This window comes from Monodon monoceros, unplaced genomic scaffold (genome assembly GCF_005190385.1).
Source record: "Monodon monoceros isolate NGI ecotype Baffin Bay Population unplaced genomic scaffold, NGI_Narwhal_1 Super_Scaffold_2, whole genome shotgun sequence".
Lineage (NCBI taxonomy): Eukaryota > Metazoa > Chordata > Mammalia > Artiodactyla > Monodontidae > Monodon > Monodon monoceros.
The window spans coordinates 47,619,083-47,643,417 of record NW_021703776.1 but is presented as its reverse complement, the minus strand read 5'-3'; the positions used below and the strand labels follow the sequence as shown (position 1 = coordinate 47,643,417).

General features: G+C 34.6%; 1 protein-coding gene across 3 annotated transcripts in view; it reads left to right on the top strand.

Annotated features, from left to right (window-relative positions):
• The window catches only part of CASD1 (CAS1 domain containing 1), a 75,693-nt gene that overhangs the window by 19,028 nt on the left and 32,330 nt on the right, over positions 1–24,335 (top strand). For 2 of the 3 annotated variants that reach the window (XM_029233563.1, XM_029233562.1), the window contains 7 exons: positions 5,548–5,592; positions 6,618–6,680; positions 10,463–10,507; positions 10,934–11,057; positions 12,275–12,489; positions 14,311–14,733; positions 15,768–15,857. In XM_029233563.1, the coding sequence (XP_029089396.1) occupies positions 6,651–6,680; positions 10,463–10,507; positions 10,934–11,057; positions 12,275–12,489; positions 14,311–14,733; positions 15,768–15,857 (927 nt within the window). In that variant the 5' untranslated portion in view covers positions 5,548–5,592; positions 6,618–6,650. The remainder of the gene's footprint in view (positions 1–5,547; positions 5,593–6,617; positions 6,681–10,462; positions 10,508–10,933; positions 11,058–12,274; positions 12,490–14,310; positions 14,734–15,767; positions 15,858–24,335) is intronic. The other variant, XM_029233564.1, reaches the window with a different exon arrangement.

The following is a 24,335-nucleotide window of genomic DNA, read 5'->3' as shown; positions in this document are numbered from 1 at the left end:
ATCATGCCATTCCCTTCTGGCCTGTACAGTTTCTGCTGAAAAATCAGCCGATAGTCTTATGGGGATTCCCTTGTATGTTATTTGTTGTTTTTCCCTTGTTGCTTTTAATATTTTCTCTTTGTTTTCAATTTCTGTCAGTTTGATTACTGTGTTTCTGGGAATGTTCCTCCTTGGGTTAATCTTATATGGGACTCTCTGTGCTTCCTGGACTTGGGTGACTGTTTCCTTTCCCATGTTAAGGGAAATTTTCAGCTGTTATCTCTTCAAATATTTTCTCAGGACCTTTCTCTCTCTTCTCCTTCTGGGACCCCTATCATGTGAATGTTGGTGCATTTGACATTGTCCCAGAGGTCTCTTAAACTGTCCTTGTTTTTTTTTTTTTTCATTTTTTTTTCTTTTCCACAGCAGTGATTTCCAGCACTCTGTCTTCCAGCTCACTTACCTAATTATCCATTCTTCTGCCTCATTTATTCTGCTGTTGATTCTTTCTAGTGTATTTTTCATTTAAATTACTGTATTCTTCATCTCTGTTTGGTTGCTCTTTATATTTTTCTGCCTCTTTGCTATAAACTTCTTGTACCTTCTTGCTCTGTATATCCATGCTTTTTCTGATTTCTTGGATGATCTTTACAATCATTACTCTTAACTCTTTCGCAGGTAGATTGCCTATCTTTGCATCACTTAGTTCTTCTGGGTTTTTTTCTTTTTCTTTCATCTGGAACATATTCCTCTGCCATCACGTTTTGTCTAAATTTCTATTTGTATTTTTATGTATGGGGAAGTTTAGTTATGTTTCTCGACCTTGGAGAAGTGGCCCCCTATAGGGGATGTCCTATGTGTCCCAGCAGTACTCTTTCCCTCTCATTACCCAAGGTCCAGTGACCAGCTGGTCTCAGGGTAGGTTCTGACCTGCGTTTGCAGACTTGGTTCCACAGGCTGCCAGATCGTAGTTTTCTTGCTTCTGGTGTCTGCCTTATGGTGGGTTAATCTGGTCTAGATGTTTGTGCAGACTTCTGGTGGGAGAGGCTGGTGCTTGCACACTGGTAAATGGAGCTGGGTCTTGGCCCTCTGGTGGGCAGGGGCATGTCTAGAGGTGGCTATGGGCTTAGGAAGTCTTTAGGCAGCCTGTCTGCTGATGAGTGGGGCTGTGTTCCCAGCCTGTTGATTGTTTGGCCTAAGGTGTTCCAGTCTTGGAGCCTACAGGCTGTTAGGTGGGACCTGGTCTTGATGCTAATTACTCAAGAAAGATGTCTGTCTCCAGCAAGAGTTCAAGTAGAGGAACACTCCCCAATATTATACCACCAGCTTTTATGACCCCAGAGAGAGCTACAGATGCCCAAGCCTCCCAGGAGACCCTCCAAGACCAGCAGGTAGGTCCAGTCCAGTCTCTTATGAAGTCACTGTTTTTGCCCTGGGTCCTGGTGCTCACAAGACCTTATGTGTGCCCTCTAAGTATGCCCTCACAAGACCTTGTGTGTGCCCTGTTTCCCCCATTCCTGTGGAGCTACTGCAGTCAAGCCCCGCTGGCCTTCAAAGCTAAATGCTCTGGGGGTTCCTCCTCTCGATGCTGGACCCCCAGGCTGGGGGCCTGACATGGAGCTCAGAACTCTCATTCCTGTGGGAGAACTTCTGTGATATAATTATTCTCCTTGTGGGTCACCCACCCAGGATATGGAATCTGATTATATCATGACTGTGCCTCTCCTACTGTCTTGTTGGGTTTCTTCTTTATGTTTTTGGGTGTAGAATATCTTTTTTGGTAGGTTGCAGTCTTTTTTTAATCCATGGTTGTTCAGCAGTTAGTTGTGATTTTAATGTTCTTGTGAGAGGAGGTGGGATCAAGGTCCCTTTTCTCCACCATCTTGTTTCCAATCGGGTACACAATACCTGGTTTTAATTGAATTCTAGATTAAAATATAAGAACTATAGAGAAGACATTATTGGGCAATTAGGGAAAGTTGAACATGCACTGTATATTAAATTAGATAATATCAATGTCAAATTCTTAGGTGGGACTGTAGTATTGCAGTTATGTAAGAGAATGTACATATTCTTTGGAGATGTGTATTTAAGGGTGAAATTGTTATTATGTCTGCAGTTTACTTTCATATGGTTCAGCAAAGGAGAAAAACTATGTATAGAGTGGGCCAAAAACTGCCTTCGGTTTTTTAAGTAAAAATAAAAGACACATTTTTCATTTTCACCAAGAATGTTATTGAACAGTGTGTTCACTCTTTTGTTCCACTACCTTCTGCGATTTTTCAGGCAACTTCATAATTCCATCTTCCCAAAACTTTTTATCTTTTTGAGCAAAGAACTGTTCCAGGTGCCTTTTACAGGCTTCTCGGGAATTGAATTTTTTTCCATTAAGAGAATTTGTAAAGACCTAAATAAATGGAAATCCAAAGGTGCAATGTCTGGTGAATACGGCAGATGAATCAGAACTTCCTAGCCAAGCTGTAACAGTTTTTGCCAGGTCATCAAAGAAACGTAATCTTGTGTTATCCTGATGGAAGATTATGCATTTTTCTGTTGACTAATTCTGGACACTTTTCGTCAAGTGCCACTTTCAGTTGGTCTAATTGGGAGCAGTACTTGTTGGAATTAATCATTTGGTTTTCCCGAAGGAGCTCATCGTAGAGAACTCCCTTCCAATCCCACCATATACACAATATCACCTTCTTTGGATGAAGACCGGCCTTTGGTGTGGTTGGTGGTGGTTCATTTCGCTTGCTGCACGATCTCTTCCATTCCACATTTTGTACAGTATCCACTTTTCATCGCCCGTCACAATTTGTTTTAAAAACAGAACATTTTCATTACATTTCAGTAGAGAATTGCATGCAGAGATATGGTAAAGAAGGTCTTTTTCTCTTAACTTACGTGGAACCTAAACATCAAAGTGATTCATATAACCAGGCTGGTGCAAATGATTTCCAAAGCTTGATTTGGATATTTTGAGTATGTCAGCTATCTCCTGTGTGGTATAACACTGATTGTTCTCAATTACTGTTTTGATTTGATTGCTATCAACTTCAACTCGTCTACCTGACCATGGAGCATCGTCCAGCAAGAAATCTCCAGCATGAAACTTCACAAACCACTTTTGACATGTTTGATCAGTCACAACACCTTCTCCATATGCTGCACAAATCTTTTTTTGCATTTCACTTTTTGAAATAATGAAGCATAATATGCCAAAAACGTCGCTTTTTTTCTTCATCTTCAGTGTTAAAATGGCTACACAAGGGGCTTCCCTGGTGGCGCAGTGGTTGAGAGTCCTCCTGCTGATGCAGGGGACACGGGTTTGTGCCCCGGGCCAGGAAGATCCCACATGCCGCCGAGCGGCTGGGCCCTTGAGCCATGGCCGCTGAGCCTGTGCGTCCAGAGCCTGTGCTCCGCAACGGGAGTGGCCACAACAGTGAGAGGCCCGAGTACCGCAAAAAAAAAAAAAAAAAATGGCTACAGAAAAATTCACCAATTTAGATATCTTTTTTTAAATGCACGCTGATATGATAGCTGTCACATAGAATCTAACAAAATTGTTTCGAATGAAGTTAAAGACAACTAAGTGCTACTAGAGCCACCTAACGGAAAAAACTGAACTAACCTTTTGGCCCACCCAATACATGTGGTGCGTAGAGACACGTGAAGCTAATGTAGAAAATATTAACCATTGGTAAAGGGTATTAACTTTGCTATAAGAAGTCTGAAATTTTTCAAAATTAAAAGTTGAAGTGAAAGCCAACACAACGGAACAGTATATCATTTGAAGATGCATATACATGTGACAAAACTGTATAATAAAAAAGAAAGCAAAATAAAATTCAAGATGGTTGTTCTCTTTGGGCAAAGCACGGAATTCGAGAGGGAGAGGGCCATATAGGTCATTCCATGTGTTGGTAGCATTCTGATTTGTGCCATGGATTCACAAGTGCTTATTTATTTTTACTGTGCCTTGTGACTTACATATATGTGATATATTATTTTGTATATAGCAAATGTTATATCAAAATAATAAAGGAAACAAAGATTGAATTGATTGAATTAACTGTGCTATGCAAAAAGGAAAAAGAAATTTCATGACACACTATTTCTCTAAGAATTTGTTAAAGGTTAGAATGGAGTAGGAGGAGAACACCTATATGATTTTTCTCTGTCCCAGTATTTCCCAGACTTATTTGACCAAGAAAGCTCTTTTCATATATCATACCTTAAAGTTCTGTTGAATTAATGGCCTCAAGAGTCCTTTTGGGGAAAAAGGGTACAAATGAACTTATTTACAAAACAGAAGTAGAGTCACGGATATAGAAAACAAACTTATGGTTACCAGGGGATAGGGTGGGGAGGGATAAATTGGGAGATTGGGATTGACATATACACACTACTATATATAAAATAGATAACTAATAAGGACCTGCTGTATAGCACAGGGAACTCTACTCAGTACTCTGTAATGACCCATGTGGGAAAAGAATGGATATATGTATATGTATAACTGATTCACTGCTGTACACCTGAAACTAACACAACATTGTAAATCAACTATACTCCAATAAAATTTTTTTTTTAAAAAGTCATTTTGGGAAAAGATGCTTAAGCAGAACTAATAAGAATTTTAAAATTTAGCTTGTTGATAAAAGCAAACTTTATTTCATTATAAAAGCAAATACTGCCTGGTTAAATTAATGAAAACATTTCAACCTTGGTTTTAGGAAGAGAATTAGCTTCTTATTAACCACCCCTGTTCCATCCTGGATATTTAACTATGAAAGGATTTTTATTCTTTTTATGGAACACTTAGTTACAAGAAGTTGTAGTCTCTGGATTTTAATTTTTTTCTACAACTGGACTATTTACTGTCTTCTAAGTGAAATCTACAATAAACTAGAGTCATATATGTCCATTCCTGTTTAGACAGGGCCTGTACTAGTATATTGGTGAGAATAGACTAGATGTTGCTGCAGCAGCAAACCATGCTACAGTCTTAATACTTAGCACTGCTTGTCCTAGGTGGTTTGGCAAGGGGCTTTGCTCCATGCAGTCATTCAGCGATTTTTGCTATTGGAATTTTTACTATTTTCTAGTTGTACCATTTGGGACATTCAACCTCATCAGTCTCTGTATCAGGTTAAGGCAGAGACTAGAATTGCCCTGCGAACTTCAGCCTGGAAATGACCCATATTACATCTAGCCATATTACATTGGCAGCAGTCGGTCTCTACCATAGATAATAATACTAGGATTAAATTTGAATCATGGGAAGCTTGGCAAAAAGATAATTTACATAGGCATGTTCACATACCTGCTTATTCATAGTTGGAGTTTTATCTTTACATCTTAGACGTTGAAGATCACATATAAACAGTTTAATATCACTTATTTTTTGGCAGTCTATGCAGGTCTTTTCCCCTTCATGTTGAATGCAGTTAATTGGGATATGGTGTATAAATGAGTCAACAAAAGCAGCTAAAGGAGGAATTATTTACATACAGTTAATCTACACATTAATATTGCTCTGTTGACTCTCCCCCTTTTTTATGGCAGCATGAAAACATTCCTTTTGAAGACAAGACTGCATCAGTTAAAGTGGTAAGTTCATATAACAGTAAGCTAAATGTTATAATGTTGAAACTATTCATTGGTTAATTTATTTGCAGATCAGCTAATGCTTTGAACATGCTAAATGTGTTCCAGTGTATTGGGAGTAGATAAGTAGATTAAGATAATTTCATAAATGTGTGCACTATTTTGTGTAATAACAGAGAAAATTTGGTCTCTCAGATTTTTATCCAGGAAAAAATAATCTTGTACGTTAATTTGAAACCAGTATGTATTTAGGATCAAAGTTCATAAAAGAACATATATTAATTTCTTGAATTCCCAGTCACAGGTGACTTCTAGATACTGAGAATACAGATGGGGATCAAGACAACAATGTCCTAGATCTAATGGAGTGTATGAGTCATTATAGTTTTCTACGTGCAATTAAACATGGGATAAGGATAGCAAAAAGGAAAAAGTGGGGCATTAGAAATGTATAGAACAAGGAATTATTAAAAGTAGTTTTTCTCCTTGAGGAAATAATGTTTTAACTGAGGCCTCAAGCTAGTTAGGCTTAGGGGGAGAATTTATGAGCATTATAGGCAGAAGGAACAGGAACAAAGCCCTGGAGAAAAAGGAGCACATAGAGCATTGCAGGAGCTGAATGAGAACCAAAAGGACACTTAGCAAGGGGGAAAATGGCAGGAGAAAAGACAGAATGTCTAGGCAGAGGCCAGATCCTGCAACTTCTTAGGAATTTTAAGGACTTTGGAATTTATTCTCAGGGCATCTGATTGAAAGTCCTTGAATACTTAAGCAAGGGTGTGGCAAGATCAGATTTAAAATTTTAAAACATTACTCTGACTAAAATGTGGGGAATATTTTAGAGAAAAGCAAAAGTGGACATAAGGAGAACTATTGTGAGACTCTTACCAAAATGGGATGAGAGATGAAGATATTGTAGATAAGGTAGTGTTTTACTTTTAAGTACTCTATAAGAGATATGTTAAAGTTTATTTTGAATGGTGCATACAATATTTTCTTTGACTTCTTTTCTTACATTTCTCTTTTAGGATTTTCTGTGGCATCCAGAGGTTAATGGTTCTATGAAACAGTGTATCAAAGTGTGGACTGAGGTCTGTATTTGAAAATATAGGCCTTGCTGGTTTTGAGCAATCACATTTTGAAAACTCATTCTCGCATACTCACCTGTCCCACTCTCCTGTACTTTATACCAGCCTTTTTGATTTCGACCATGCTGGGTTGATTATCACTTTACTGAGAGAACAAAGTTTTGATCCAATGCCTCTGTTATCACCATTCTAACCCTATGGTGATTATGCTTATACCACACTTTACTGATTTAAAACTTTCTGTTACTGTTGTAGCTCAGTTAATTCAAACTCAGATCATCTTTCTAGCACTATATACATTCTCTTGAGCATTTGTCCACTTTGTTCTGCAAACTCATGTCCTGATAACTTCAGGAAACTTTTTTTTTTTAATATCCTGTTTTCTTCCCTTTTATCATTATATTTGTGACCTAAAAGTCGAGCCTAATTTGTTTTGGCTCGTAATGTTTGGAGTTAAATTAGATATAAGGCAAGTATGCTGTTAACCTCAGAAAACCCCTAACTTCTCACAAATCCACTTTAGAACTTCCACAGTCTCTCCGTATAGCTCCTTATCAGTCCTTTATTTAAACCTGTATTCTTTTCCAGAGGTATTTGCATTTGGGATGGATAAAACAATATTCAATTTTGTTGACCTTGTTTTGCTTAATTACTTGTGTTGCAATGATATTTCTCTTTGCTTCTTTTCCCAATAAGTGTTTAGTACGGCAACCAAATAGACTTTGGTAGGATCCAGTGAGAACCTAGTCAACATTTTTAACTTTGTTTCTTTAAGAAAATGTTTAAGTTTTCAAAAAACAAACATGCAGACAACTTCTAGAATTCAACTTTCTGGAAAATTGGGATCTCACATAATTTTGTTTTTATTGATGTGTTTTTAAATGTCCAGAAGTATAATGTTATGAGTATATTTCAGATGATTTAAACATGTGTTTTACCTTTGTGCTGGACCTGAAAGTATATCCATTAAAGTAGTAGAAATTCACAGTTAAACAAACATCAGTGTAATATAATTTATAAGTCAGGCAAGATCACAAAAAGCCTTTGTTATTTACTAACCTGGAGATATATTGCATATTCAGATCTTCTGTTCTTATAATTTGCTAACACTAGTTTTTGGAGCTTTAGATTCTGTTGTAAAACTCCTTATGATTATTGGGGGAGAGGAAAGATTCAGCTTATTTGGATAGATGGCCATGTAGTTACCTGAGATTGATTAGTTCATTGGTTTCAATCAAAGAGTATGTATGTATGTATGCATGTATTTATATATTTATTTTTTAATATTTCCATAATCTGCTAGATCCTGAGAATACAAACTTGTATATTTTTATTATGTATGTACTATTACTAGCTTTGTTCTAAGTATTAGGAATGTGACTGGGAATTAGCCCCAGTCTCAGGCCTTGAGGAATGTGCAATCTAGTAGATAGTGACTTTCTTATGAATAAAGGTATGATAATATGAAGGGTAACAATAGAACTGAGCACAAAGAACGATGAAAGCACCATGGATAGAGGCACTTAGGATGAGGGTGGTTTAGAGTAGTAAAGATCTAAGAAAGCTTTACAGAGGAGATAATATTTCTAGAAGAACAGTGGATTAGAAAGATATACTTATGAACTGAAATAGACTTATAGGCATAAAAGCAAAGTTGAATTTAAACAACTCTACTGTTATCCAACAGATATTTATAAATCAGCTGCCATATTTTAGGCACCAGGCTAAACACCGTTGATACCCTGGTTAACATAACAGAGTTCCTCTCCTCAAAGAGCTTCTAGGTGAATGGCAGATATAGGTAATTAAGGAAACCAGCAATTTAGATTTAATTCTGCAGGTGAACAGTAGTCATTAAGTCTGAGCTACTTAGATGGATTTGGGGAGTCTTGGTATGGAGTGAGTTGATATTTGAGGTGACTTGAATAGAAATAATTGAATAGGCAGCAAGTATAGATTAAAGAAGAGAGTGTAGAAATGGAACTATAAAAAAGATTATTAGAGGAGGTAGTAAAAGGGGTAAGAGGAAAAGCAGAAGAAGAATAACTAATATCACACACAGAGAAGGAAAGAGTTTTAAAAAGTGGATAGTGTCACTTTAGGAACTATATAGGGTAGAATGAAACTACAGGACTTGGCAATTCAGAGTTCATTAATGGGCTCTGAGGGCAGTTTTAATGGATGGTTAATTCAAAATCAAAACATGGTAAGTTGAGGCATAAATGAGAGATATAGAAATTAGTATAGTGAAAGCGGAATGCTCTTCCAAGTAATCTGTTGGTCAGGAGTGTGAACGGCAAGAATTTGAGAGTGAGACGAGATTGAAGGAGCATTTTTTGCGGATAAAGATGATTTAACATTTTGTGGATTGAAGGAAGAAAGAAGAGTAGAGAAGGATGAAATGGATAATTCAGGAGTCTGAGGAGATAACTTATGGATATAGCTCCAGAAGTAAAAAGGGAGGAGATATAAATGCAGAGCAATGGGTTAGCCATTAAGCAGAATAGGAACATATTTTGTTTACTCTCCTGTCAGAGGAAGGTAGACTGGGTGAGCATATGGACAAAGTTGTAAGAATGGAGGAAGGAAGGCAAGAGCACACAAGCCAGATGAATTCTGTTTTCTCTGTGAAGTTTGAGAATTAGGCTTTATGCCAAAAGTGAGGAGGACAGGAGGGACCTGTGTAAGGAAAAAATGATTTGGGATAACCACTGTGAAGAGTGAGAAAGGGAGCCACCTACAGATGAGGAAAGTTTCACTAAAGTAGCAATGTAAAATGGAGCATGCTAGACTGGAAACTGGAATATCTCTGACGAGAAATAGATTAATTTTGTTATTTTCTCTGCTTTCATAGTTTTCTCCACTGAGCATGTTTTACCTTCATAATGAGACAGTAACTGTCATTTCTATTTTTATATATGGGTTGGACTTTTTCTGATTTCTTGTTTTTAATTGTTTCTTGTGCACAAGAAACAATTGTGCATTGTTTGATTGTGTGATTATATTATCAGATGTTCTATGTTGTGGAAGATGCATTGAACCCAGTAGTTGGAAGACTTAAGTTCTGGCTTTGTTCCTGCCAGGCCTCAGCAATAGCTATAAACCTTTCTGAGTCTATCGCCTTTTTTTTATAAGATATGTATAATATCTTCCTGCCTATCTAACAAGTGGCAAGAATCTATATTAAAATGAGCTAATTTAAGAGAAATACTTAGTAAATTACTAAGTACTATATAACTGATAGTATTATTAATAGTATAATTTGTACTAGGCGAGGATCTCTACCAAATTTCTCATTTTTTTCCACATTATGGTCTATAATAATTATCAGTTTACTGTTAAATACATACTAGATTGGCTTTCCCAAAAGATCATGTTTCTTTAGAGCACTGCATTTTATTTAACACTTAAACTGTATACCCTTTAGGCTTCCAAGAATACTTTTTAATTGGATGACATAATATACTAGAGCTTTACACAGTTTACTCAGAATTCAGACTGTTAGATTTCAGTAGTGTTTTTTTGTCTTTGTTTTTGTTTTAAAGAACACCAAAGAATTAGCCATACAAGCCTCATGCCATCCTGTATAGTCATATAACCATGTAAGGTTTTAGGCATGGGGTGTCCATCTTGTTGTAACAAGAATCTGATAAGGAACCCTAGAAAATTAAAATGCATTTAAATGGAAGAAGAACTTAAATTTAAAGGAAAAAATTAAGGGATATTACTTGCGTTAATTTCCTGAACTGAATATAACACTATTATAAAGATTTTTCTTTCTTCAGGATTCTGTTGCAAAGCCCCATGTGGTTGTAGCAGGAGCTGCCACAGTAAGTTATTATCTGTATTCTTACATAATGATTTTTGTTTCATACTTAAGAACATGCTAAGAAAAAATTAACTTATGTTATATAGAATTCTTGATTATACTTATATTTTAATTCCTATTTCTATTAATTAGATGGATACTTTTTTTAAAAGATCTGAATGAACTTAGGAAATTTGATGGTAAATGTCAATATTATTTTATATCTAAAATTACATTCTTCTTGAATGTTATACATTGAAAGTCTAATTTTATATCAGCTTTTTATAACTGCCTTCATATATTTCATGAAATAATTTGACCATACTTTATTCTAATATTGAATAAGAATGGGAATTATCTTAAAACAACCTTTGTTACAACAGAGGAAATGATATACTTTAATTTTTCTGTGACAAATAATTAATGTTTAATTTTTACTTCCTCTTAGTGGTCTATTAAAATTCACAATGGCAGCAACGAAGCACTTTCCCAATATAAAATGAACATTACCTCCATAGCACCACTTTTAGAAAAATTGGCAAAGACTAGTGATGTGTATTGGGTCTTACAAGGTAAGGGATAAGTAATGAAAAAATGACATTTTGTATATATTTTGAGGTATAGGTTTCTATTTTCTATTTCAAGAAGCAGAATTACTACTTTATGAGAATAAATTTTGAAATAAGATTTGAAAAATTAGAATAAATTTGAGCTATTTGCTTTCCTGTTTTGAACTTAAGGAATAGACAGACTAATAAATATAATAAGTAAAAAAAAAAATTAATAATAAATAAAGAGATTTTCCAAGGAACCTTAGCAGGTAGAACAGCTGCAGAGTATAACAAAGAGAATAAGTCCTAAAGGCAAATAAGATGTTTGCCTCTGATTTTTTAATTTCTTACCAAGTATACTTATTGTGATTGGGAAATAGAGAAAAAATTGTCTGGTTCATAATATTAGGTTCATTGGAAGTAAATATTCTTTGGAATCGACAATATATTTAAATTCAAACCAGCTAGTTTATACTTGGTAATGAAATTCTTTAAGAGAAAGTTGACATTAGATCAAGTCATTTCAGGAGTTTATTGAATGTCCATTATTTAATGCCTAGCACAATATGAAATGCCTTGGGTATTTTAGCAATTCAAGTTGTTTGTCAGAAACTCTTATGATTGTTTCCAAGTTTAATGTCAAGCTGAGAGAAACAACACGGTGGTGATAATCTCTTCCAAAATCCCTATTTCATTTACAGACTCATTGTTAACCTTTCTATTACTAAAGTGAGGAAAAAGTTAAATTTAAATGATTTATGGTAAGTGATAAAAGACCTCGATCCTTAATAATATTACCTCCTAATTGTGTGAACAAAGTTTGCAAAATGAATCAGCAACAGGAGGAAAAAAAGATTGGCTGCTATTCTTAATTAGGCCATCTTCCATAATCCAGTTTTAAACTCCAGTTACCTGCTATAACCCAGCATCCAAAATTTTTAAACTCTTAAGACATGCTAGAACATAAAAATGTTTCCTGAAAGCTATGTACCTAAGAGAGAAGAGGTATAAAAGTTCTTTAACTTTAAGAGGGTTATGGATTGATTCAAAAATTGAATACAAGATAGGAAATCTATTGCAAACCTTGGCCAACTTTATTTTAAAATGAATTATTAAGTGCTTGGAATTCTCTGAACTTTAACAACAAAATATGAAATGCAGTTAACTAACTTGAATGATTATAATTTCTACCAGTAGGGATTTTTAAGGGTATTTTAAAAAATATGTTTCATGTGCAGATCCTGTTTATGAAGATCTATTAAGTGAAAATAGGAAAATGATCACTAATGAGAAGATAGATGCCTACAATGAAGCTGCAATCAGTATTTTGAATAGCAGCATCAGAAATTCTAAATCGAATGTTAAGATGTTCAGTGTTTCCAAATTAATTGCTCAAGAAACCATCATGGAATCTTTGGATGGCTTACATCTTCCTGAATCAAGCAGAGAAACTGTAAGAATTCTTGTATCTGTCAGTACAGACTGTAATATCTAATTGGTTATAGCTATATGTCACTATAATGTAACAAATAATTTAATTGCAGTCTTAATTAGTTGCAGTTATTCTATCTAAACATAGATCTAGAAATAATTTTGCTTTCCATCACTTAGCTGAATATATAAGTGAGAGTTTTAGTATACTCTAAGGGAGAAAGTTACGGAAGGGAGGAAATGCGACTTCATTTAGTGAGTGCTAGTTACTCTTAATATCCCTTGTTTCATATAAAGCTTATAAGTTCTCAGCACACTCATGTTTGAAAACTACTGCTTTATATTCTCTTAGCCTTGAACCTTAAATTTACAAGATTAAACTTCTGTGAAGGGCTTCCCTGGTGGCGCAGTGGTTGAGAGTCCGCCTGCCGATGCAGGGGACACGGGTTCGTGCCCCATTCCGGGAAGATCCCACATGTCGCAGAGCGGCTGGGCCTGTGAGCCATGGCCGCTGAGCCTGCGCGTCCGGAGCCTGTGCTCCGCAACGGGAGAGGCCACAACAGTGAGAGGCCCGCGTACCATAAAAAAAAAAAAACTTCTGTGAAGAGCACATTTTTTTAATATGTAGAATGATTTTTATTATTTCCTTCTAGTTCTGATACCCTAAACATGATTCAATGTACAAAGTAGATACTGAACAAATCCAGATTGATGGGTGGAAAAGGATTTTAGGTTAAGTACAAAAGAGAGCTGCATAATTATAAATTTTCACACATAGTACAATAGATGTTACTTAGAGTTATTGTTTTCTTATAAAGCAGTTGTTCTTAACCTTTCTGAGGATCACATAACCCTGTATCTAATTAAAAGTAATGGTTGTATTCCTCTCCTGAAGAAAAATGCATGTCTGCATACACACACACACACACGGTTCTCCATATTTTTTCAGGGCTTTGTGGACTCCCTGGAACTGGTTAAGAACCTTGGGATGGAGTTTGTAGGCTAGTATCTGCAAGAGTTCCAGGCTCAGAGTCTCCTGAAGTCTCAGAGCTAAGAGAATGAGATTTTCTAAATAACTGAGTACTTTGAATGTTTTAGGCTTAAATAATATAATCATCTTAAGAGTTCTAGGGGTACCTAAACTATACAGTTTTCATAAACTAGATTTGACTGAACCTTCAACTAGAAATACTTAACAGCTTGCCTAGAATATTTTTATTATAATGAAACCATGTTGAAGATTCTACACCTCATTTAAAATTAGAAATCTTAAAACTCTTGAATCCTAAGTGGTCCATAAACTGTAAACCAAATGAAGGGCATATTATAAATACTGTTAGCTAAGAATTAATTATTTTTGGTGGCCGTTATTTTATATTCTTGGGACTCTATCTTAAGTATCTTGGTATCTTTTGTATTGAAAATCTGCTAATTAAATTTCTTTGGTCCTTGACATCTGTCAGTATTTTTGTAACCAAAGGTCACAGCCCATTAACAGCCATGAAATCAGCATTTTTTTTCTTTTTTTAAAGAATAGAATGGAAAAAAGTCAGATGCATTCCAAGTAGTAAGGATAGGTATTGTTTCCCATATATGTGTTCTGAGTCACATTATAAAATGAATTTTTCATTACGGTTAATAACCCAAGAAGTTGGAAAAACCCTGAACTAGTTATTTACAGATTGAAGGAATACCATTATTTACATCAGTGTTTGGGAAATGGTAGCAAAAAGTACAAAAGCATTTTGGTTTCAGTGCTGAAACGGTAGTATTCACAGGAGAAAATCTAATGGGAAATACATTACTGACAAGATAATAATGAAATAACTTGATTTTTTCACAGAGTGCAATGATTCTTATGAACGTGTATTGCAACAGGATTTTGAAGCCTGTAGATGGTTCCTGTTGTCAACCTCGGCCTCCTCTTACTCTCCTACAGAAGCTAGCTGCTTGTTTTTTCACTTTATCTATTATTGGATATTTAATTTTTTATATAATTCATCATAACGCTCATCGGAAGAATAAGCCTTGTACTGATTTGGAAAGTGGAGAAGAAAAGAAAAATATTATCAATCCGCCTGTGTCTCCATTAGGAATACTTTTACAGTCTTTCTGCAAACTTGGCCTGATCATGGCTTATTTCTATATGTGTGACCGTGCAAATCTATTTATGAAGGAAAACAAATTTTATACACATTCAACTTTCTTTATTCCAATTATCTACATCTTGGTTTTGGGAGTATTTTACAATGAAAATACTAAGGAGGTAAGAGTCATTTTCTTTTTAGTTCATCTTATCCTTTTCATCTCATTACAAAGTGTAGATTAATGAAATAAAATCATGCCATAATATACAAACCTTTACATATATAGAAGAGGATGAAGGAATATTGCAGCTGTACTTCACTTAGTGGACTCAACTGTTGCTTTTTTGAAACAGTTTGGAGAAAGTTCATAGTTTCATAAAGATTGTTGAAAAGTTGGAAAATAATGACCTGTGAAAAAGATATCATGACTTGGTGTCATTTTGCCTGCTTGAGGATGGAGAAAGTTGAGGTGCTCCCAATTTTGTAATGGTCTTCAAACATGAGATACTATTATCATTTATAAGTTAAAAACATATAATTATACTAATAAACACTTTTTATATTTATATGTTTATATAGTCAGACATGTACACACAAATTAGAACTTATATAATAATGTGGGCACTGTTCACAATATTCTGAATTCCTATTTTAGTATTACTGTAATTGCTCAGAATATTAATATAACTCCTTTATAAGTCATTTATTTGAATTAATAAATTCTATTGTAAGACATAACTTTCATATGAGGATGATTAATCAGTTCTTCATTTCCAGTGGGAATATTCTAGAGAAAATAAAGTATAATAAAGGAGCTTTTTTTCCACAATAAAGTATAAAAGAACTGTAAGATCTTTTCTAACTGAAATTCTAAGATTCTCTTAAAGAAAATTATTAAATGCCATTTTTTTAGATTTACAAACATATCTGTCATAGTTTAAAAGTAATCTTAATATAAAACCATAAGTATCAACTTAAATATTTAAAGTCTCTTTTATATTCATTTTCAGATTCATATTATACTTTAAATAGTTTTATTATCTCTTTTATCAAGAAATAAAATGACAATCTTTAACTGATTTTCCCCCAGCGTTCTTTTGAAAGAAGCATTAGCTTTATATCCTATGAGAAAAATGTTAACATATTTAATGTATACTGTCCAAATAATAGCTTCATGATGAATTTTAAAGCAAATTTTGATTCTTTTACACAGACTAAAGTGTTAAATAGAGAACAAACAGATGAATGGAAAGGCTGGATGCAACTTGTGATTTTGATTTATCATATCTCTGGAGCAAGTACAGTAAGTATTTTGAATTTAAGTTCTGAAAATATAGGAAATAATGTCACTTTAATGTTTCCTTAAGGGCACCAATTCTTTTGTGTTTTATATTCTCTACCATTTGGAGACCATTCTTATTTCCCACCCAATTTTTCTGTCTTCCCATTTTTCTCCTACCATCTGACTCTTTGAGAATGTATAGTCTTAAAAGCAAAATAATTATTTTTTAAAAGATAAAGCAATAATTTATATTTACTTTGCCTTAATTTTAAGGTAGTAGGAACAGCTAATAATCTAAGGGTATTGTTTCATGTCTTTCTGAACAACTAAAGTTATCAAGAAACTTTCTAGATGATACTTAATTGCAAAGGATTTAGAATAGGCAAGTTACTATTAAAAGAAATCAAATTAGATGATTATATTTTATATTCTATCCTTCACTGTATGTTAGGAAGTTTGACCAACCATTTTTATATTTTTAAAGTTTAAAAACTTAGAACTCTCTTGCCCCAGTATTCAGAGTACTCAGATACCCATGGTCTGCTGATGTTGACCATGTATTATGTGCCATACTTCATAAGTATTACCACTTCCATGAGATGGAGGACCCTTCCTTTGCTCACCTAGTGCCCTCTGTACCTGGACAAAATCATTTTTCCCTTAGCCGTAGGTGTCTTTTTATGTCTTTTAGACTTTGGATTCTCATGATTCGGGGACATCTTGGATTTGGTAGGGGTAGAAAAAATGTGTTCAGAATTGTAACATACAGCTACATACATTTAAAACAAGCTTTTAAGAGTAAACCTAGGTATCTAATAACCACTTTCACACAAGTTTTTATAGGGAAGGTACAAACTGATTTCTATAAAATATGTTTTAAAAGTTTAACAAGTTCTTTCATAATTTGGGAACTACTGAACTGGTTTTTATTGCTTTATTTGCTTATATAAAGCACACATCTGTAAACAGTAACTTAACATAGAATCAGTGATTCCATTTAACATTGAGTCAATGTTGAGATAATAGGGGAGTGTTGCCCAGAAAGCAGTATTTTGAAATTTCCATTGCAGCAGTTAAGAAGATGAATAATACTAGGGTTTTTCAGATATCTCTAACAATTAGAAAATACTAACATTATTCTTCATTAAGTCTCTTTATTATTTTCAAAAATTACTGGTGATTTCATGGATGGCTCGTTTGAAGGGCAAAAGGCAGAGGAAGAGGTATAATTTTTACTGAAATTGTATGGCTATGATATGTATATTTGTGACAATAGTAAAACTCCTGTGACACTGCAGCTGAAGGGGACCTAGTGAATTCAGGTAACTGTGGAAGAACCAAGACAATAAAAGAGATCCAAAGCAAGGAGAGATGAAGATAGTAAGAATTAGTTCATAAGCCCAGTTCAGAATTTGTAGGATAAATTTAGCAGATTTTCTAAAAAGATGAATATTGAATCATAGAAATATCTTTGACATATGAAAAAAGATTAGTTTAATTTGAAGGGAGGTGGGGAGAGGGTTTTGAGAGAATGCCACTTAAGACATAATTAATTGCTGACATATAAAGGGTAATAGTACTGTGTAAAAAAAAAAAAAAAATCAGATAGAATTAATGACACATTCAGTTCTTTAACTCATTGATTCCAGAAAAGATTTGGATCATAAAAGGATGAAAGCGATTTGGCATTCTATTATAATTATTTCTCAAGCTAGCATTCTAATACATCTTAGACTATATCCCAATACATTCTAAGTTACAGTTTAAAAACATCTGTATTCTGGAAGGACATTACTTTTCATTAACAGATTAACAGTTATGATTAATTAACATATCCCTGTTCGTTTATATAGAATTTTGTGGTTAAAAATTACCTGTATCTACACTGGCAAAGCATTATTAGCATGGGTTATAATGTATTTGAGGACTTGATTCTTGGATATTTGTGGGATTACCCTCATTAAAAACTTTTTAATGGTCATGATTATTTTAATTAACTAATCTTAATGCTTTTTTATTTTGAGTAAAATATGTCAGACTTTAGTTGTGCCATGTTTTTATAGCAAAATAGAAACTATGTCAAAAATTACAGAGAATTATTAAAATAATCCAGATGGTCTGGCAGATTGCAATTGTTGGTGTAAACATTCTTTTAAACATAACATATGAGATATGGATAAAATATTGTGAATTAAATACAGAGAGTGCAGCAAGTTAGGTATATACAGTAGATGATTTTGTGTTCCATTGTGGGTTTTTCTCCTTTGAGAGTTTGTAAGTAACTTCCATGAAGGGACCTAAGTAAAATGTCTTAAGGGAAAATATGTGGGGCTAGAAAAAGAAGAGAACCAGCAGTCAGCCTATTAATTCTAATGAAATTGGATTCTCAATACACTTTTAATACTAAAATTTTGTTGTAAGTAATACTTGACTCCTGAAAGACAAAAAGGAAAACAATTCGAATTAAAGGAGACTAAAGCGGAATGAAAACTAAATGCAATGTGTGATTCTTGGTTCAAGGTTCCTAAATCAAAAAAAAATTTTTTTAATCATAAAGGATATCACTGGGACAATCAAGGAAATTCATATATGGATTATACAGTACATACTATTATATTTATATTTAATTTCATGGGTATTATAATGATAATATAAGAACTATACAAGAAACTATTCTTTCTTCTTAGGTGATACTTGCTAAGATATTTAGGGATGATGGTCTAAATTTGCAGACAGATGGTCTGCAAATACTTTTAAATAGTTCAGCATGGTAAATAGTTGTTCGTTGTACTATTCTTGAAACTTTTCTGTTGGTTTAAAAATATCTTAAAAACTTGGGAGAAGTATTACATGAAATTTGTAATAATCCAACATTGGTAGAAACTTGGCAAATTGTTCTGATAGTGTTAAATTCAATTTAAATGGTTGTATTTACTGTTTAAATATAACCAAGTCTCAACATTGTAGGCCCAGACTCAGTCTTGAAGGGGCTCGAAAGCATGCGTTATGGAGAGTGGTTCAAGTAATTGGGAATGGTTAGCCTCGGTTGACATCTGTTTTCAACTATTCATAGAACTATCAGATGTAAAAGTGATTAAGTGTGTGCATATGGCTCTAGAGTTAGACTATCCATTTTGGTGGCCACTAGCCACATGTGGCCATTGAGCACTTGAAATGTAGCTAGTCGGAATTGAGATGTGCTGTAAATGTGAAATATATATGAGATTAAGTATGATTAATTATGGTAAATGCATACAAAGTTCAAAAGCTTTGTATGAAAAAATATGAAATATCATGGTATATGTCAGAATGATAATATTTTGGATATATTGAATTAAATAAAATGTGTTTATTAAAATTAATTTCACTTAATTCTTTTTTTTCATATAGGCATTTTATTTTATTTTTTTAACATCTTTATTGGGGTATAATTACTTTACAGTGGTGTGTTACTTTCTGCTTTATAACAAAGTGAATCAGTTATACATATACATATGTTCCCATCTCTCTTCCCTCTTGCATCTCTCTCCCTCCCACCCTCCCTATCCCACCCCTCCAGGCGGTCACAAAGCACCGAGCTGATCTCCCTGTGCCATGCGGCTGCTTCCCACTAGCTATATACCTTACGTTTCTTAGTGTGTATATGTCCATGACTCTCTCTCGCTTTGTCACAGCTCACCCTTCCCCCTCCCCATATCCTCAAGTCCGTTCTCCAGTAGGTCTGTGTCTTTATTCCTGTCTTACCCCTAGGTTCTTCATGACATTTTTTTTTCTTAAATTCCATATATATGTGTTAGCATATGGTACTTGTCTTTTTCTTTCTGACTTACTTCACTCTGTATGACAGACTCTAGGTCTATCCACCTCATTACAAATAGCTCAATTTCGTTTCTTTTTATGGCTGAGTAATATTCCATTGTATATATGTGCCACATCTTCTTTATCCATTCATCCGATGATGGGCACTTAGGTTGTTTCCATCTCCTGGCTATTGTAAACAGAGGTGCAATGAACATTTTGGTACATGACTCTTTTTGAATTTTTGTTTTCTCAGGGTATATGCCCAGTAGTGGGATTGCTGGGTCATATGGTAGTTCTATTTGTAGTTTTTTAAGGAACCTCCATACTGTTCTCCATAATGGCTGAACCAATTCACATTCCCACCAGCAGGGCAAGAGTGTTCCCTTTTCTCCACACCCTCTCCAGCATTTATTGTTTCTAGATTTTTTGAGGATGGCCATTCTGACTGGTGTGAGATGATATCTCATTGTAGTTTTGATTTGCATTTCTCTAATGATTAATGATGTTGAACATTCTTTCATATGTTTGTTGGCAGTCTGTATATCTTCTTTGGAGGAATGTCTATTTAGGTCTTCTGCCCATTTGTGGATTGAGTTGTTTGTTTTTTTGTTATTGAGCTGCATGAGCTGCTTGTAAATTGTGGAAATTAATCCTTTGTCAGTTGCTTCATTTGCAAATATTTTCTCCCATTCTGAGGGTTGTCTTTTGGTCTTGTTTATGGTTTCCTTTGCTGTGCAAAAGCTTTGAAGTTTCATTAGGTCCCATTTGTTTATTTTTATTTCCCTTTCTCTAGGAGGTGGGTCAAAAAGGATCTTGCTGGAATTTATGTCATAGAGTGTTCTGCCTATGTTTTCCTCTAAGAGTTTGACAATTTCTGACCTTACATTTAGGTCTTTAATCCATTTTGAGCTTATTTTTGTATATGGTGTTAGGGAGTGATCTAATCTCATACTTTTACATGTACCTGTCCAGTTTTCCCAGCACCAATTATTGAAGAGGCTCTCCTTTCTCCACTGTACATTCCTGCCTCCTTTATCAAAGATAAGGTGACCATATGTGCGTGGGTTTATCTCTGGGCTTTCTATCCTGTTCCATTGATCTGTCTTTCTGTTTTTGTGCCAGTACCATACTATCTTGATTACTGGAGCTTTGTACTATAGTCTGAAGTCAGGGAGCCTGATTCCTCCAGCTATGTTTTTCGTTCTCAAGATTGCTTTGGCTATTCAGGGTCTTTTGTGTTTCCATACAAATTGTGAAATTTTTTGTTCTAGTTCTGTGAAAAATGCCAGTGGTAGTTTGATAGGGATTGCATTGAATCTGTAGATTGCTTTCGGTGGTAATTTTCATAATGTTGAATCTTCCAATCCAAGAACATGGTATATCTCTCCATCTATTTGTATCATCTTTAATTTCTTTCATCATTGTCTTATACTTTTCTGCATACAGGTCTTTTGTCTTCTTAGGTACGTTTATTCCTAGATATTTTATTCTCTTTGTTGCAGTGGTAAATGGGAGTGTTTTCTTGATTTCACTTTAGATTTTACATCATTAGTGTATAGGAATGCCAGAGGTTTCTGTGCATTAATTTTGTATCCTGCTACTTTACCAAATTCAGCGATTAGCTCTAGTAGTTTTCTGGTAGCATCTTTAGGATTCTCTATGTATAGTATCATGTCATCTGCAAACAGTGACAGCTTTACTTCTTCTTTTCTGATTTGGATTCCTTTTATTTCCTTTTCTCCTCTGATTGCGGTGGCTAAAACTTCCAAAACTATGTTGAATAAAAGTGGTGAGAGTGGGCAGCCTAGTCTTGTTCCTGATCTTAGTGGAAATGATTTCAGTTTTTCACCATTGAGGATGATGTTGGCTGTGGGTTTGTCATATACGGCCTTTATTATGTTGAGGTAAGTTCCCTCTATGCCTACTATCTGCAGGATTTTTATCATAAATGGGTGTTGAATTTTGTTTAAAGCTTTCTCTGCATCTATTGAGATGATCATATGGTTTTTCTCCTTCAATTTGTTAATATGGTTTATCACATTGATTGATTTGCATATATTGAAGAATCCTTGCATTCCTGGAATAAACCCCACTTGATCATGGTGTATTATCCTTTTAATGTGCTGTTGGATTCTGTTTGCTAGTATTTTGTTGAGAATTTTTGCATCTATGTTCATCAGTGATATTGGCCTGTAGTTTTCTTTCTTTGTGACATCCTTGTCTGGTTTTGGTATCAAGGTGATGGTGGCCTCGTAGAATGAGTTTGGGAGTGTTCCTCCCTCTGCTGTATTTTGAAAGAGTTGGAGAAGGATAGGTATTAGCTCTTCTCTAAATGTTTGATAGAATTCGCCTGTGAAGCCATCTGGTCCTGGGCTTTTGTTTGTTGGAAGATTTTTAATCACAGTTTCAATTTCAGTGCTTGTGATTGGTCTGTTCATATTTTCTATTTCTTCCTGATTCAGTCTTGGCAGGTTGGGCATTTCTAAGAATTTGTCCATTTCCTCCAGGTTGTCCATTTTATTGGCATAGAGTTGCTGGTACTAATCTCTCATGATCTTTTGTATTTCTGCAGTGTCAGTTGTTACTTCTCCTTTTTCATTTCTAATTCTGTTGATTTGAGTCTTCTCCCTTTTTTTCTTGATGAGTCTGGCTAATGGTTTATCAATTTTGTTTATCTTCTCAAAGAACCAGCTTTTAGTTTTATTGATCTTTGCTATTGTTTCCTTCATTTCTTTTTCATTTATTTCTGATCTGATTTTTATGATTTCTTTCCTTCTGCTAACTTAGGGGTTTTTTTGTTCTTCTTTCTCTAATTGCTTTAGGTGCAAGGTTAGGTTGTTTATTCGAGACGTTTCCTGTTTCTTAAGGTGGGCTTGTATTGCTATAAACTTCCCTCTTAGAACTGCTTTTGCTGCATCCCATAGGTTTTGGGTTGTCGTGCGTCCATTGTCATCTGTTTCTAGGTATTTTTTTATTTCCTCTTTGATTTCTTCAGTGATCACTTCGTTATTAAGTAGTGTATTGTTTAGCCTCCATGTGTTTGTATTTTTTACAGATCTTTTCCTGTAATTGATATCTAGTCTTATGGCGTTGTGGTCAGAAAAGAAACTTGATACAACTTCAATTTTCTTAAATTTGCCAAGGCTTGATTTGTGACCCAAGATATGATCTATCCTGCAGAATGTTCCATGAGCACTTGAGAAAAATGTGTATTCTGTTGTTTTTGGATGGAGTGTCCTATAAATATCAATTAAGTCTATCTTGTTTAATGTATCATTTAAAGCTTGTGTTTCCTTATTTATTTTCATTTTGGATGATCTGTCCATTGGTGAAAGTGCAGTGTTAAAAGTCGCCTACTATGAATGTGTTACTGTGAATTTCCCCTTTTATGGTTGTTAGTATTTGCCTTATATATTGAGGTGCTCCTATGTTGGGTGCATAAATATTTACAATGGTTATATCTTCTTCTTGGTCGATCCCTTGATCATTATGTAGTGTCCTTCTTTGTCTAATAGTCTTTATTTTAAAGTCTGTTTTGTGTGATGTGAGAATTGCTACTCCAGCTTTCTTTTGGTTTCCATTTGCATGGAATATCTTTTTCTATTCCCTTACTTTCAGTCTGTATGTGTCTCTAGGTCTGAAGTGGGTCTCTTGTAGACAGCATATATATGGGTTTTGTTTTTGTATCCATTCAGCCAATCTCTGTCTTTTGGTGGGAGCATTTAGTCCATTTATATTTAAGGTAATTATCGATATGTATGTTCCTATTCCCATTTTCTAAATTGTTTTGGGTTCGTTATTGTAGGTCTTTTCCTTCTGTTGTGTTTCTTGCCTAGAGAAGTTCCTTTAGCATTTGTTGTAAAGCTGGTTTGGTGGTGCTGAACTCTCTCAGCTTTTGCTTGTCTGCAAAGGTTTTAATTTCTCCAACAAATCTGAATGAGATCCTTGTTGGGTAGAGTAATCTTGGTGGCAGGTTTTTCCCTTTCATCACTTTAAATATGTCCTGCCAGTCCCTTCTGGCTTGCAGAGTTTTTGCTGAAAGATCAGCTGTTAACCTTATGGGGATTCCCTTGTGTGTTATTTGTTGTTTTTCCCTTGCTGCTTTTAATATGCTTTCTTTGTATTTAATTTTTGACAGTTTGATTAGTATGTGTCTTGGCGTATTTCTCCTTGGATTTATCCTGTATGGGACTCTCTGTGCTTCCTGGACTTGATTAACTATTTCCTTTCCCATATTAGGGAAGTTTTCAACTATAATCTCTTCAAACATCTTCTCAGTCCCTTTCTTTTTCTCTTCTAATTCTGGAACCCCTATAATTCGAATGTTGGTGCATTTAATGTTGTCCCAGAGGTCTCTGAGACTGTCCACAGTTCTTTTCATTCTTTTTTCTTTATTCTGCTCTGCAGTAGTTATTTCCACTATTTTATCTTCCAGGTCACTTATCCGTTCTTCTGCCTCAGTTATTCTGCTATTGATCCCATCTAGAGTATTTTTAATTTCATTTATTGTGTTGTTCATCATTGTTTGTTTCATCTTTAGTTCTTCTAGTTCCTTGTTAAGTGTTTCTTGCATTTTGTCTATTCTATTTCCAGGATTTTGGATCATCTTTACTATCATTATTCTGAATTCTTTTTCAGGTAGACTGCCTATTTCTTCTTCATTTGTTAGGTCTGGTGCATTTTTATCTTGCTCCTTCA